A 15,720-nucleotide genomic window follows, 5' to 3' on the forward strand; every position below is an offset into this window, starting at 1 on the left:
CTAAAAAGGGACAAGCAGAAGCTTACCAATAGTTTTGTTGAAATACAAGACTTATTCTATTCCACTATAGCCCATGGTCCCTTCATGTCATACAGACAACATTTAATAAATATTTTCAGTCAGATATACAGCATAGCTATACAGAGTTTGGCAAACTCCTTCCAACAGAAATGTCATGGAAAATGTTCTAAGAAAAGTCTAGTTGGATTTTAGTGCATTTGGTGCTAACATTAAAGCGGATAGATGGCCAAACTCTGCATTTACCTATGGCTGCTTTAGGTCCATATCTTCAAATGCTGTTTTTACACATGTAGCCCAATTCAGATCTTTTAACCAACTATTGAATAAAGAGATCAGTATTCTGCACCATGTAAATGCAGCAATGTACTTACTGTACATCCTTTCAGGAGAGAAGAAACAGGGTTTCTATTAAGACGAATACTAACGGTTCTTTTAAATAACTAAAATATTCAGTCAGTTAGTGTCATAACTTCAAGGCAAATAAAGTTAGTTTAAAAAGCACTTTTTGTCTTGTAGTGGTATGAGCTTAAATATAGTGCTAATGTTATTTACTTGTAAAGCTATCCACAGAGCTTCTTTAAATATATACCCTACCGTTCCAAAGTTTGGGCTCACTTAGAATTTCCTTGTTTTCGAAAGATAAGCACATTTCTTCTATTAAAATAACATCAAATTGATCAGAAATACACTGCAGACATTGTAAATGTTGGAAATCTGATTTTCAGTGGAATATCTACAAAGGCGTACAGAGGCCCATTATCAACTGTCACTTGTGTTCCAATGGCACGTTGTGTTTGCTAATCCAAGTTTATCATTTTAAAGTTTATCATTTTAAACTCCCCTCTTTATTCAAGATTCAAACACTGCCGAGGGCCCCTCTACACGTTAGGGCCCTATATACTTAGTACCCCTTTTTTCCCCAGGTCCAACGCCACTGTCCACACCTATGTAGATATTCCATTGAAAACCAGATGTTTCAAGCTACAATAGTCATTTACAACATTAAAAAGGTCTACACTGTATTTCTGATCTATTTCATGTTATTTTAATGGACTAGAAATGTGCTTTTCTTTCGAAAATAAGGACATTTCTAAGTGACCCCAATCTTTTGAACTGCAGTGTATGTTTGAAATATGTGCAACTGAATATGATAAATAAAAGCATGAATAAATAAAATTGTAGTTAAAATCTAATGAGGATACTGCTGTCCTAACCTATAAGGGTTGAATTAGGCATAGCAAGGGGTCGTTCCCATCATCATTTAAACATGTTTTGGAAAATATATGAATACAAAATACGAAGTAGTAAAAAGGTGCAAAAGTACAAAGTTTTGCATATTTAGAGAGGGAATGAGTTGGAGGAGCTATGGAAGGAACAATGGTTGTTCAGGACCGTTTAGCACCCTGAGGGATGAACATTAAACCTGGACGTTCAGGACCGCTGTAGCACCCTGAGGGATGAACATTAAACCTGGACGTTCAGGACCGCTGTAGCACCCTGAGGGATGAACATTAAACCTGGACGTTCAGGACCGCTGTAGCACCCTGAGGGATGAACATTAAACCTGGACGTTCAGGACCGTTTAGCACCCTGAGGGATGAACATCATAACCGCTCACCCACCCAACTACAGGGAGGGAAGACGTAGAAGCAGAAGGAGGCGGGAAGAGGTCCTGAAAGTCACCCCCGATGGTGATCAGGCAACTAGGCGTTGTGCGGCCAGCTCATCTCCTTCGTCCCGGTTCTCGTTGATCTCCATGAGCGTGTGAACGAGACGGCTCCACTCGTCTGGCTTGGGCACACAGATAGGCTGTGGAAAACAAGAACAGGTCGTGGAACAGGACAGACGTATGGGTTCAGTCCATCAAGTTTCCGTAACGGACAAGCCTCTCACCTCCCCTACATCGTAGACCAGAACCTGCCCGTCCGAGTCCCCTGTAGCGATCTCTCTCCCCGAGTGGGACCAGCGCACGCGGTTCAGAGCTGTAGACCCATCAACAACCACGCTGGCGCTGGGCACCTGGGACATGACAGAGTCCACAATGCTATTTAGCTTTGATCATGGCCGGGCCTGCGTCTGCCTCCCTGTGTGTGTGCGTGCGTGCGTGCACGCACCTCTGTGTCATTGTTGAGGTTCCACAGGTCCAGCCGTCCTGATCCGTCCACGCACGCAAAGAGGGCGGGGTGAGTGGGAGACCACATGACATCATACACATAGTCACAGCTGTCCTCAAAGGAATACAGAGGACGGGTACTCTAGAGAGAAGAGGAAAGGTTGGTGTGTTTTAGCGCCTTTTACTATCCAGCTGCGGTAGTACCGGCCCGCCTGTGGTGTCCTAGGGGACTGGCGTCTCAGGACAACTGTGTTACCTTGGTGGTCCAGAGCTTGACGGTCCAGTCAAAAGAGGCGGAGATGAAGAGATGGGAGAAGTCGACGGGCCCCCCGGCACTGTGACAGCTCAGCCCGGTGACTGGACCATGATGACCCTCAAACACGTCACTGATGCCTGCCTTACTGGAAGGTCCAACGATGCAACGAGTCAGTGAAGGCCACAAAGTTATTCTCTCGCGTGAGCGGCACAGTATTTTAGAGTAGACGTTCATAGAGACCAAGGATGTATTCCCGTTTAAATTTCCATCACATGACATGCAGAAACACATGGTTGTAATAAAAAAAGGCACGGGATAAAATGTCTGTACACGAATGCAAGTAACCCCTTAATTCAGAATCCCAGCTATACTAGCTGTCTGGTGCATTCGATCTCTGGTCACTAAATCAATTGGAATAAGTATTGACTAATTCCTGTATAGGAGCCCTTCTTGATGAGATCTATGTCGTTGAACAATTCCACAGACAATTTCACTTCAATCTGGGCATCGAAGTTACAAAGCAAACTCCTCACTTCATTAAGCTAACTTTCTCCCATTGATGGACATACGTAAAAAAGCATTTTGGGGAACCTCCCAACTTCCTAGCTGGGAAGAGTTCCAGTCTGTTTCTTGGGAAATCGCTTGGTCTTTTCCAGAATATCCCCATATTCAAACCCAACAGCTTTATGAAACAACAGACTGCTGTTGTCAACCTATTAATGCAGATTTAAAACTCATAGAATAGGTGAAATTGGAGGAAGTACAAAGTAGCTCTAACCCTAGTTCTAAACCCAATTTTAAAGTTACCTTAAATCTAACCCGTACAAAAATATCCCTTTTCCTTGATTATACTCTTCCTTGTTTCATTATTCTTGTGGGTCCTCACAAGTATAGTGAAACATGCACACTACCTTCCGTGGCGGCAGGCAGTGTAGACCGATCCATCTTCACTCCCAACCACAAAGTTATTGACATCCCCCAGAGGAAATGCCATTGAGGTCACTGCGACTGCCTTAGACTGCTTAAACACCAGCTCCAGACAATCCTAGAACACGCACACAGACAGAGCATTCAACCGCAGCTCTATTTCCTGCAAATCAGGAGTTTCGCAAAACCCTTGTTAGGTCATTACATGCGCTGGATCTGTTCCAGAGCTAGCACAGCAAATTCGGCTTATCATCAACTGATTATCAAGCCCTTGTTTATGTTACGTAGATGAGGTGAGGCCTATTGCAAATTGTCAAACATCAGGCGGTTTGAAAACCATTTAAACACAGTCGTACCTGTGGTTGGGACAGCATGTCCAGGCTCCAGGAACACATCTTTCCGTCAGTGGAGATGCTGATGAGGTTGTGAGCATTCTGGGTCCCCACCACGTTCACACAGTACACTGGGTGCTGAAGACCACAGGACACAGAACCACACCAGGTGATCTCCATTTAGCTAATGTCCTCGTTCAGGCTCTCTTTTATGGAGGACCGAAGGGGTCAAAATGAAATTATTATAATTCATTAAATAAATATATAATTTTAAGTGGCACATATGACATCTTTTTTATAAAGCCCCTTTTAAAAATAGTGGTATACAGTATGTCATTATAATACATTGTATTTCCCAATCTTTTTTTCATTATTGAGTATTTCATAATATCATGGCCTTTTTCATATTATTGTGACCTATTTCAGAATTGAATGGCGTATTTCAACATTTAATGGCATATTTCAACATTTAATGGCATATTTCAACATTTAATGGCATATTTCAACATTTAATGGCATATTTCAACATTTAATGGCATATTTCAACATTTAATGATCTATTTCAACATTTAATGATCTATTTCAACATTTAATGATCTATTTCATTGCGTTTTTCATGATCCCAAGTGATGTGTCAATCAATTCAAGTGGGCAGTCTATAGCTGCTGATAGGCTCATCCAGCGACACAAGCTTCACCAGCAGTTGCTTGTTTGTGGGAATTTTTCTGCTTTAGTTGCGCTTGATTCATATGATAGGGAGCAAATGTATAAACAGTTTTGTCTACCTGGCAACACCTGTTCAAAACTATGTCGAAAAAGTTAGGTTTATTTAAATGGGTGAGCACGCAAGTAACAGTAACAACCCCGCGATATTGAAACAAAGCGTGCCCTTTGAAAACGTCTGCTCTCTTAGAGAACATTTATGAGACCCTTCCATCTGCCTTAATGTCAGCTCAAAAACAAGCAGACATTGTCATTTTATTTTCGGAATTGGGTCAAAAGATCCGGGGCTATTCCAAAAAGACCCTGGGCTCATTAGCCCCGAAAGCCCAGGCCTAAAGACCGCCCTAGCAGTCACGACCAGCATTTTCGTTTACGTTTCTATTGTCAAATATGTACATAATAATAGTGATTTTGCCACAAATGTCTTCATACAAACTTGGTAAATTGCTATAACTCAGTACAACCCCTAATGCTGCAAAAACCTGTTTGAACGCCCACAAACGAGCAACTGTTGGTGAAGCTAGTGTCGCTGGAAGAGCCTATCAGCAGCTATAGACCACCCATACACATTGATTGACATTTCACTTGTGATCATGAAATACGCTTTGAAATACAGCAATAAATGTTGAAAAAGGTCATTAAATGTGGAAATAGGGCATTAAATATGCCATGAAATAATGAAATAAGTCATGGTTTTATGAAAAAGGCCATGATTTCAAAGAACACATGCAATGATGAAAATAAAATGCTTAGGAAATGCAATGTGTTATTATGAAATATCATACCACTATTTTAAATATTTCCTTTTAATGTGCCACTTAGAATAATATATGTATTTAATTATTTTATTATTTTATTTTGACCCCTTTGGTCCTCCATACTCTTTAGCTAATAATACAGTAAATAAACAATATGACAATTTGAAAGCTATTTAGTTAGAGGCATTTTTTATGTTGAATTCTAGGCCACTGGTTGTAAAAGTGAACCTGTCGAGTCAAAACAGGTTCCTGAAAATTCATGATAAGCTTGGAATTTCATGCCTAACAGGTATGATAGTGATTGAACTCACAGATTATGCACTTAAAAACACCACATTTACATCCAGCCAAAATGGGAGGTTTAAAATTCTAAGTTTGTTTTTTGCATGCCTGACACTTCATCAAACATGTGTTACCGTGTGAGCAGATGCAGAAAGGGGAGTTCTCTGTACAGGTGTCCTCTTGTTGCTCCTGTTATCCCATAAGACAATCTGTCCTGAGTAAGTCCCGCCCACCACCAGGTTAGGGTGGAATCTGGCAAAAGCTGCTGACATCACAGCAGACTGGAAAGAGACAGAGAAGGGAATTATATTTACAGAGCGCTGTAAAGTGTTTATTATTTTGCATAAGGAAGCCTGTTAGCTACTTAATATACAGAAGCTATTCGTCCAGGGCTGTGGTCCACACAAAATATAACATTAACAGACTGGGAAAGCTCAAGCTGTGTGTATGTGCTTATACCTGGCAGTGGAAGGTGTATTCTGGTGTGGTCTTCTTATACTTCATGTTCCAGACCAGAGCCACTCCGTCCGGCTCGTGAGGAACATCCTCATTGTTGTTGTAGGAGGCCACCAGCAGCTCAGGGTACTGAATCACACAGCAGTCAAACGGGAGTCAAATTTATCAAAAGAATCATCACCCACGCCCCCACACCCACACCCACGCACCCACACACACGCACCTACCTGAGGAGACCAGTCCAGACAGGTGACCACTCTGTTCTTAGACCAGCGCTCATCAGAGAAGGTCCGATTCAGAGACATCTTTGCCCCTGCCTGCATCTCACTGGAACGGGTGTCACGATAAGAACATACATTTGTTCTAGTGTGTGCTAGTCTGTGGTTTAGAGTTCTTGATATCAACAATTTACATTCAGAGTTGCAAATATAAAGCCATATCTCAGACCGGCCAATAAAAAGAAAAGATTAAGATGGGCAAAACTACACAGACACTGGACAGAGGAAGAACTCTGCATAAAAAGCCAGCATCCGAGTCTCCTCTTCACTGTTGTAGTTGAGACTGGTATTTTCCGGGTGCTATTAAATGAAGCTGCCAGTTGAGGACCTGTGAGTCTTCTAGACACTAATGTATTTGCCCTCTTGCCCATTTGTGCATGGGACCTGACAAACCTCGTTCTATTCTGGTTAGAGCCAGTTTGCGCTGTTCTGTGAAAGGATTAGTACACATCGTTGTATGTAGGTCTTCAGTTGCTTGGCAAATTCTCCCATGGAATACACTTCATTTTTCAGAACAAGAATAAACTGAGGAGTTTCATAAGAAAGTTCTTTGTTTCAGGCCATTTTGAGCCTGTAATTGAACCCACAATTGCTGTTGGTGCAGATACTGAACTAGTCTAAAGAAGGCCAGTTTAATTGCTTCTTTAAATCGGAGCCACAGTTTTCAGCAGTGCTAACATAATCACCAAAGGGTTTTGTAATGATCAATTAGCCTTTTGGAATACAGGAGTGATGAGACTTGGATGAGAAACACAACGTGCCATTGGAATACAGGAGTGATGGTTACTGATAATGAGCATCCGCGTATGTAGATGTTCCATTAAAAATCTGCCGTTTCCAGCTACAGTAGTCATTTACAACATTAACAATGTCTACACTGAATTTCTGATCAATTTTATGTTATTTTAATGGTGATCTGAACAGTAGTGTAAATGTAAAATAATTGTTGAGGGGCAAAAATGAATACACCCATGCAGGCCTCAAATACTAACTTAATTTCGGTAATTTGAATATTCAACTAATCATGCCCATATCTGCTGGAGATGCTTGTCCTGTCTACAAGGAGTGCCAGGGAAGACTCATCAGATAGGCATGTTGGTAAAATGAACACGAGGAGGACCTTCAGGGATTATCCAAGCAGAGACAAATTCAGTAGGTGTTACAATGACCAAAGGTCTACAGTGTGTGTTCTACAGTGTGCGTTGGTATGTCTCACCCCTCCTTATCCTCCAGGTCACGGCCACTGTAGTCAAAACAGACGTCCACTCTTTCAGAGAGAGCCCGCTCTACAATCCTGCTCCCTCGATCGAAGAATGTCAAGAACTCGTCCGAGTGGAGAAGGTGCATCTTCTCCTCCTCAGTCAGTTCCTTGGGAGGAGCTACACACACACACGTAAACACACACACACACACACACACCAGATTATTCAGACTCCTGACCAATTCGCTTTCTTAAAAAAAAAAAAAAGTTCCCCAAATGAAACCAATGTCACAAACAATGTGTCAGTGTTTTAAAAGTTCATATCAAACAGAACAAAATGTCAACGTATCATTAGAAATTCAATAACAAAACAGAAATATTCAGGGGTTTGCAAGGCAATGTAAACATTGTTATATACTTCAGCAGTGGCTTCAATTTACAGGTCTCGTGATATGTAGAGGTCAATCTCACCTTCCTCCTGCTTCTCCTCCTGATCAGCCTTCTTCTCCTGGGAGTCCTCTGCTGGCTTGGCTTCAGCCAACTCCTCCTCATCTTCCTCCTCCTCTGCTACACACAGATTCTCACATTTCAGGTTTTATTATCCTTGTGGGGACTAAAAAATATATCCAGTTCCCCCTGATCCCTTAAACCAAACCTCAAAAAACAACTAACCTTGACTACAGCTCCTAACGTCAATTAGAACTTATACCCTGAACCTAGCCTTACACCAAGCCATGTTAGAGTTGTGGGTATTTTTTATTTTGCAGACTGGTGCCCAAAAAGTATCATTCATTCTTGTTTTACTATGCCTGTATGGATTTTTGATCCTCAAAATAATTATAAAACAAGGACACACACATGCGCACACACCTGCAACATTTCCATTAACCCATAAAAGCCAAGGTTGTGTACCTGGTCTGGCCTGGGTGTGTGTTTGTGTATCTGTAGGGGTCTGCGTCTCCTTGGAGTAGGACACCATCTCTTTGGGAGGGAAATCTACTTGGGTCACCTTTGCCATACCAAGCCTCAAACCTCTCCTAGTCATGGACACACAAATACAAAAATCAGCCACATCCTTAAACATCATTGTACAACCCTGTTTCCAAAAAAGTTGGGACGCTGCAAAAAATGTAAATAAAAACAGAATGTAATGATGTGCAAATCAATTAAACCCTATATTCAATAGAAAATAGTACAAATAAAAAATGCCAGCAAGACATTGCCAAACCACATTCTGCACATATTACAATAGCATGGCTCCATAGTATAAGAGTTTGGGTGCTAAACTAGCCTGCCTGCAGTCCAGACCTGTCACCCATCGGAAACATTTGGCACATTATGAAAAGAAAAATATGACAGAGGAGACTCCAAACTATGGAGCAGCTGAAATCCTATATCAAGCAAGAATGGGAAAACTTTCCAAATTACAGCAATTGGTCTCCTCACTTCCCAAACACAGAGATTTGTTAAAAGAAGTGATGCAACACAGTGGTAAACATGCCCCTGTCCCAACGTTTTTGAAATGTGCTGCTGGTATCAAATTCAAAATGGCCATGATTTCTCAGTTTCAACATTTGTATTTGTACTATTTGCAATTAAATATAGGGATAAATGACTTACACATGATTTATCATTGCATTCTGTTTTTATTTGCATCTTATGCGGCGTCCCAACATACAATGTTAACCACTAAGTCAATCACTTACTCATTCATAGTCATACATTCAAACTTAAAACACAGCCCCATCATAGTATAACCAGGATAACGCACGCGCACACACACACACACACACACACACACACACACACACACACACACACACACACACACAAGCCAGAGCCATGCAGGAACAGGAGAGAGAAGAACCGTATGGTGATGGGAGAACCCCAGCCCAACTAGGGCATGTCGTAGGAAAGAGGTGAGCAGTACCCCAGTAGTTGAGTGTCAGAGTGCAGCTGCAGAGTTGAGGGGTCAGGATCCCAGTGTAACGTCCTGATACAGCCACAACACACCAGAAGAGGGCAGCAGTTACTCTCAGAGAAAGAGGGGAATCAAAGTGGAGGGTGGGAGAGAAAGGCAGAACGACACAGTGTGAGAGAGATAGGCAGAACCGTAGCATGTTAAAGAAGAGAGAAGAGACACCCCGAGGAGAAGAGTAGAGAGGGGAAAAAGAGAAAAGAACCGGGAGCGAGAGAGACAAGCAGGAAAAGAGAGTTAGCAAACCAGAGAAAGAGAAAAAGCCAGCAGGGTCAGAATTGATTCAATAACACAGACTGACCGTGTAGACAGTTAATCACACACACATACCTTGTGTTACCATCTCCAGAATCCTGGCTACCAGTCTCACTGCCCACTGATTTGGCTGAGGGAGACATGGGGGTGGGGACTAGATAGTGAAACAGACACGTATCCTCTGTTAAAACCCTCAGAGGCTGGGCTGTACGGAGGGGTTGAGTGAGTGAGTTGGTTGGTTAGTAAAAAGAAAAGGGGGGGGGGGGGGGAGAGAAAACAGACAGTAAGGGGTTAAATGATACGCTGAAGCTTCATGCAGAAAGACTCGTTAAAAACAGAAGAGAAAACAGTCTGACAGAATTGTTATAAACAGAAGAGAAAACAGTCTGACAGACTTGTTAAAAACAGAGGAGAAAACATCAGTCAGAAAGGTGGTGAAGATATATTGTGAAATGATTTAACGAAAACCAAGGCAGGGCGACACGTTTTAATGTTAATCACAGTAAGGAGTAAACATTCAATGACAATATGGTGTGCATATCAGTTTACCATTAGATACATCAGGGGCGATCCCCATGCTCTGCAACAGAGCCTCAGCCTCTCTCCTCTTTTTCTCCAAGTCAGAAGAGTCTTCTGGCGCACCAGGTCCACCCCCCTCCCCTCCCCGTTTAGAGTCAGACCCCTACCAGGGAAAGAGGAGACATGGAATGGTAACATAGGGAAGACATGTTAAATAGCAGAGGCAGATAGAGTAATAAATACTGCATGGTTATGTTACTTTGGTACTCCAGTGACAATAATTATAATGATAGCTCCCACAACTTTTCCACATCACCCCAGCTATAAACATCTTCAACATGTTTCTTCTGTTCTCACATCCTTTTTCTTGTTCTTCTCCTCCTCCTTTCTCTTCTTTTCCTCTCTGATTTGGGCCAGACGTTGTTTCTTCCTTTCGAGTTCTGCTTTCAGCTCACTCTTGTCCTGTTTATCTGCCATGCTACAAGAGGGGGAGAGAAAGATTTGTCAATGTGAGTTTGAAAACTGAAAAACTGCTATTGTGTGTGTGTTTGTGTGTGTGTGTGTGAGAGAGAGAGAGAGACCAGGAGAGTGTGTGTGTGTGTGTGTGTGTGTGTGTGTGTGTGTGTGTGTGTGAGAGAGAGAGAGAGAGGCAACACATGAAAATGTTCTTGTCATGCCAATAAAGCTTTGGAAATTCAAATTGAATTGAGAGACTGAGAGAGAACGAGTGTGCGCGTGTGAGCGAGAGCAAGAGAGAACATTGCTGCTGGCACTATCACACTGGAACCATGTGAACACAAGAGGAAAACTGTAATGACAATGTGTCACTTGTCTGTTTATGACTTGGACCATGAGATGTTTCGCTGGGTTACTGTACACTGAACAAAAATGTGTCAGATCTTATTGTTATTGACTTAGTCTAACGCATATTTTTTGCCTTAGCATAAAATGAATGAGGTCATCATTCACAGAAATCTGGCAGCACAAAAATGTCTTTCAAAAATAACTATAACTTTGATATAATTGAATTGTCAGTATTTATACCTGACGCTGTGTGAATTACAGAGTGACATATCTTCAGCCCCATCCTTCAGCTTTTCAGCAAAATACTGACTGCCCCTTCAGTTCAAAGGTTTGTCAGTTTTATGAACACCAGATTCATTATGGTTTATTAGAAGGGTAGAATCGAACGACTCATCGTCACTTTCCGTTCCGATTAAGCTCACTCACTGTCAACGTCATCTAACTCTCCTCGACGCCAATCTAACCAACACAATGACGATGGACAGAGAAACACTGCATCTAAACGCCGCTTCATCGAACAATGGTAATCTGATTATCCACAAGGTAGATTTGACAATAATCTCCTAACCATTCTTGCAAGTCAGGGCGTTAGCTGGCTAGCTAGCGAGCTAACCGCTGATAAACCAGTACAGTGACACACAGCAAGCAACTGAAGTGCCAACAATGCAATATATCCTGTTTCACCAAGAGACACACGAGCAAATCGCATATTATGCCTTTACAGTACTAAAATATTAAAGTAGAGAGCATGCTACTAAAATTAAACTTACCTGATTTAATGTGCGTCCACTGTTTTTGGAGATTCGTTACAGTTGCTAACGGCACAGTACTGGAATGATGGAACTGTCCGACAGCTCCCAAAACAATGACGAGTGGATGAAGTCATATACGAAGGAATACTTTACGCTGAAGCTGATCTAAGGTCAGTTTAGTGTTAATCCCTCCTCCGAATTAGGAATCGATAATCTGATTCTAGATCTGTGACCACGGGCAGTTCGCAGGCATAAGATTTGGAGACATGGATGGAATCTGATGAAGGACAAAATGTGTTAGTGCATTTGAATTGCATAAATACATACAAACACATACTGCTAGATGGCGCCAATGGTTAATCGAATATAGGAAATGGCTGGATTGCTCTCATCAAAGTTTAAGAGTAATTCCCTGTAATTTTCCTATCATGAAAACATTGAAAGAACATGATGTTCAAAACTCAGGCATAGCCAAATCAACAGCTTGGAATGTCCTTTAAATGAAAGAAACCACTGGTGTGTTCAGCAATCGGCAATGACCACATCGTCCAAAGAAAATGACAGCCGTTGATGACAGAAAATCTGTGAAGCGTTGTGGAAGTAGTGTCATGGCATGGGCATGCATGCCTGCCTCTGGAACAGGCTCACTCAACTTAAATCTTAAAAAGAACATGCATTTCACTTGCTAAAGCAGAGACTGAAGTCAGAAATTCTCAAAATTACACGAGAGCTCAAAATTGGCTGCAGTAAAGGCTGGGCAAAGCATCTCTAAGGTACCAAGAGTTTGTTGATGTTGATGGGTCGCAGTCTTACTCATGTTATTGCATGCAAGGGATTTGCAACTAAGTACTAGCTTTTATACTTCTTATGTTTGCTTTCAATTGAATTGTTCCAATACTTATGCCAATTAAATGGAGACTCAGAAAGTGCTGTTATTCTTAGTTGATATAACACGTTGAAACAGCCAGAAATAAAGGTTTAGTCTTTAATCTTTCCACATACTCAACTTTTAATCGTTAATCAGCATAATCCTTGAGTGTACCGCACAAACAATAATTTTGACTTTACTGTCCCAATAGTTATGGAGGGCACTTTATGTGTCTGTAATAATCGTTATGCTTATATAGTTGAAACCATGTGGTTGAAATAATTATAGATTCATGGATTTACATAGGACTTCAAATGTTGTTCGGTTAATTGCTTTGTGCAATGTTACATCTTCTAGAAGTGATAGGTGGGTAGTAAGCTGGGGTGAGAGGTAATGGTTGAAATGCTGTTTGAAAGCATTGTACTTTGATCTTCCTCTCAGACATGGTTAGAAAAACTGATGACCCCAAGCTCCCTGCAGCTACTTTTCAAAATGGCTGCCACTTCTATCTTTTCCTTTCTTATAGACCAGGACATTTGATGCCCTTGGAGTGCTGTAATGGTTATGGTTTATTCAGGTTTATGCATACAGTACTGTATATGTAATGTAGTTCTTTTGGGCTCTGTGTATAAATGGGAATATTTTGTGTGTGTGTGTGTGTGTGTGTGTGTGTGTGTGTGTGTGTGTGTGTGTGTGTGCGTGCTTCTGTTCATTCTACTTATTCAATCTTCCCCTGTTACCATGGAAACTCATCTCATGTCATGACTTAAAAAATCATTACCGTGAGTGAGGTTGGGTGTAGTTTATTGTCAAGGTGTACAACATCAGTAGCTATGAACTCAATTACAGTGTAGGCTTAGAGCACATCAAAATAAATATATTTTTTTGTCAACAAATCAATCAAATGTATTTTGAAAAGACATCAGCACTTGTCACAAAGTACTTATACTTATACCCAGCCTAAAACCCAAAAAGCTAGGAATGAAGATGTTGAAGTACAGTAGCTAAAAAAAACCTCTCTAGAAAGGCAGGAAATACAGTAGAAAGAAACTTAGAGGAGACAGGCTCCGAGTGGGGAGCTTGTAAGAGAATGAAGGAGGTCTGCTCCTTTGGAATAATGCAAGTTAGATTTTCATTAACAAGTGTTTATGGGTCAAATAAAAAGGGACCACTAGGTCCTGAGACATGGTCCAAGGGATCCTCCTGAAGTGAATTGGGTGGACTCACAAGGAGTGGCAGAAAATCCCAGTGGAGAGAGGGCAGAGACAGCATGGGTGGTTCATCAATCCAGAGCCTTGTTGTTTACCTTCACACTCCTGGACCAGCTTATACTCAAAAGGACATACTAAAGGAATTAGTCTTCAGGAAAAATGTAGATTTTAGTCTATGTCTTTCAAATGGATTGACAGATTATTATACACTGATCAACCATAATATTATGACCACTGACAGGTGAAGTGAATAACACTGATGATCTCTTTATCATGGCAGCAGTCAGTGGGTGGGATATATTATGCAGCAAGTAGAGATTCTGTCCTCAAAGTTGGTTGTTAGAAGCAGGAAAAATGGGCAAGCTTAAGGATCTGAGTGACTTTGACAAGGGCCGAATTGTGATGGCTAGATGACTGGATCAGAGCATCTCCAAAACTGCAGCCCTTGTGGGGTGTTCCCAGGCTGCAGTGGTCAGTACCTATCAAAAGTGGTCCAAGGAAGGAAAAGCTGTGAACCGGCGACAGGGTCTTGGCCTGCCAAGGCTCATATATGCACGCAGGGATCGAAGGCTGGCCCATGTGGTCCGATCCAACAGATGAGCTACTGTAGCTCAAATTGCTGAAAAAGTTAAGTACTGATAGAACGGTGTCAGAACACACAGTGCATTGAAGTTTGTTGTGTATGGGGTTGTGTAGCCGCAGACCAGTCAGGGTACCCATGCTGACCCCTGTCCATTGCCCGAAAGCGCCTACAATGGGCAAGTGAGCATCAGAACTGGACCACAGAGCAATGGAAAAGGTGGCCTGGTCTGATGAATCATATTTTCTTTTACATCAAGTGCATGGCGTCGCTTACCTGGAGAACACATGGCACTAGGATGCACTATGGGAAGAACGCAAGCCAGCGGAGGCAGTGTGATGCTTTGGGCAATGTTCTGCTGGGAAACCTTGGGTCCTGCCATTCATGTGGATGTTACTTTCACACGTAACACTTACCTGAGCATTGTTGCAGACCATGTACACCCTTTCATGGCAATGGTATTCCCTGATGGCATTGGCCTCTTTCAGCAGGATAATGCGCCCTGCCACAAAATGAAAATGGTTCAGGAATGGTTTGAGGAACACAACAACGAGTTCAAGATGTTGATTTGGCCTCCAAATTTCCCAGATCTCAATCCAATCGAGCATCTGTGGGATGTGCTGGACAAACAGGTCCAATCCATGGAGGCCCCACCTTGCAGCTTACAGGACTCAAAGGATCTGCTGCTAATGTCTTGGTGCCACATACCACAGCACACCTTCCGAGGTCTAGTGGAGTCTATTCCTCGACGGGTCAGGGCTGTTTTGGCGGAAAAAGGGGGAACAACTCAATATTAGGCAGGTGGTCATAATGTTATGGGTGATCGGTGTATATAAATTGAGCTCTATAAGGCCTGCCTTTGAAACCAACCTGAATAAGTGGCTGTTAATAGTTTAGTTACCTCTATTGACAGCTTGCCTGGCCCCAAACTGCATGCAAATATCTGGTGGTCTGTTTCGCTTAACACCGGACCGCCTTCTTTGACAACGTTCTAAACAGTTGAGCTATACAAGGAGTACCAAATGTATAATCCCACCCAGCAAGATTTCAAGCTAGCTGTGTAGTGAGCTTACGGTATGCTCTTAACTCCGTTACACTCACCACGTCTAAACTCGCTACACAGTGAGCTACCCCAGCCATTTACCTGAGCTCAACGTATGATCCGGGTCACGGCACCAGAGAAACCAATGTCACTACAGTTGCTGTTAATTTAGTGTCCTCCAGTGACAGTTCGCCTGGCCCCACACTGGGCTTGAACTCGGGCCTCTGCTCCGCATCACATGTGACTGCCCTCCATATCTGTCCAACAGTTTGAGCAATACACAAGGTACCAATTCTATATCCCCATTGGGATCATTTCAAGATAGCTTTCGAGTAAGGTTATGGTAATTTCTTAATTCCATTAC

General features: G+C 42.1%; 1 protein-coding gene across 8 annotated transcripts; it reads right to left on the bottom strand.

Annotated features, from left to right (window-relative positions):
- Window positions 1–95: 95 nt before the first annotated feature.
- Window positions 96–13,154, bottom strand: LOC105020242 (cytoplasmic dynein 1 intermediate chain 2). 8 transcript variants are annotated; one of them, XM_034290141.1, is made up of 17 exons: window positions 11,674–13,154; window positions 10,457–10,577; window positions 10,130–10,262; window positions 9,656–9,785; window positions 9,278–9,340; window positions 8,260–8,384; window positions 7,819–7,914; window positions 7,363–7,525; window positions 6,096–6,195; window positions 5,872–5,997; window positions 5,547–5,693; window positions 3,674–3,787; window positions 3,302–3,435; window positions 2,391–2,535; window positions 2,136–2,276; window positions 1,915–2,040; window positions 96–1,830 (listed from the first exon to the last, which is right to left on the bottom strand). In XM_034290141.1, the coding sequence occupies exons 2-17, from the start codon at window positions 10,574–10,576 to the stop codon at window positions 1,717–1,719; spliced, it is 1,977 nt and encodes a 658-aa protein (XP_034146032.1). In that variant the 5' UTR covers window position 10,577; window positions 11,674–13,154; the 3' UTR covers window positions 96–1,716. The 8 variants fall into 8 exon arrangements, with proteins under 8 accessions (XP_034146032.1, XP_034146044.1, XP_034146034.1 ...); XM_034290153.1 differs by having other exon boundaries at window positions 9,656–9,710; window positions 11,674–11,932; XM_034290143.1 differs by having other exon boundaries at window positions 9,656–9,734; window positions 11,674–11,932.
- Between the last annotated feature and the right edge of the window lie 2,566 nt (window positions 13,155–15,720).

This window comes from Esox lucius, chromosome 3 (assembly GCF_011004845.1).
Source record: "Esox lucius isolate fEsoLuc1 chromosome 3, fEsoLuc1.pri, whole genome shotgun sequence".
In the NCBI taxonomy this organism is placed as follows: domain Eukaryota; kingdom Metazoa; phylum Chordata; class Actinopteri; order Esociformes; family Esocidae; genus Esox; species Esox lucius.

Bases quoted from the DNA above. Each gene is read 5' to 3' on its own strand.
- LOC105020242 (XM_034290141.1), bottom strand. From the start codon at position 10,576: ATGGCAGATAAACAGGACAAGAGTGAGCTGAAAGCAGAACTCGAAAGG. The intron at 5,694-5,871 runs GTATAAGCACAT...GTCTCTTTCCAG, and splicing joins AATACACCTTCCACTGCCAG to TCTGCTGTGATGTCAGCAGC. The intron at 3,436-3,673 runs GTACGACTGTGT...TGCGTGTTCTAG, and splicing joins ACATGCTGTCCCAACCACAG to GATTGTCTGGAGCTGGTGTT.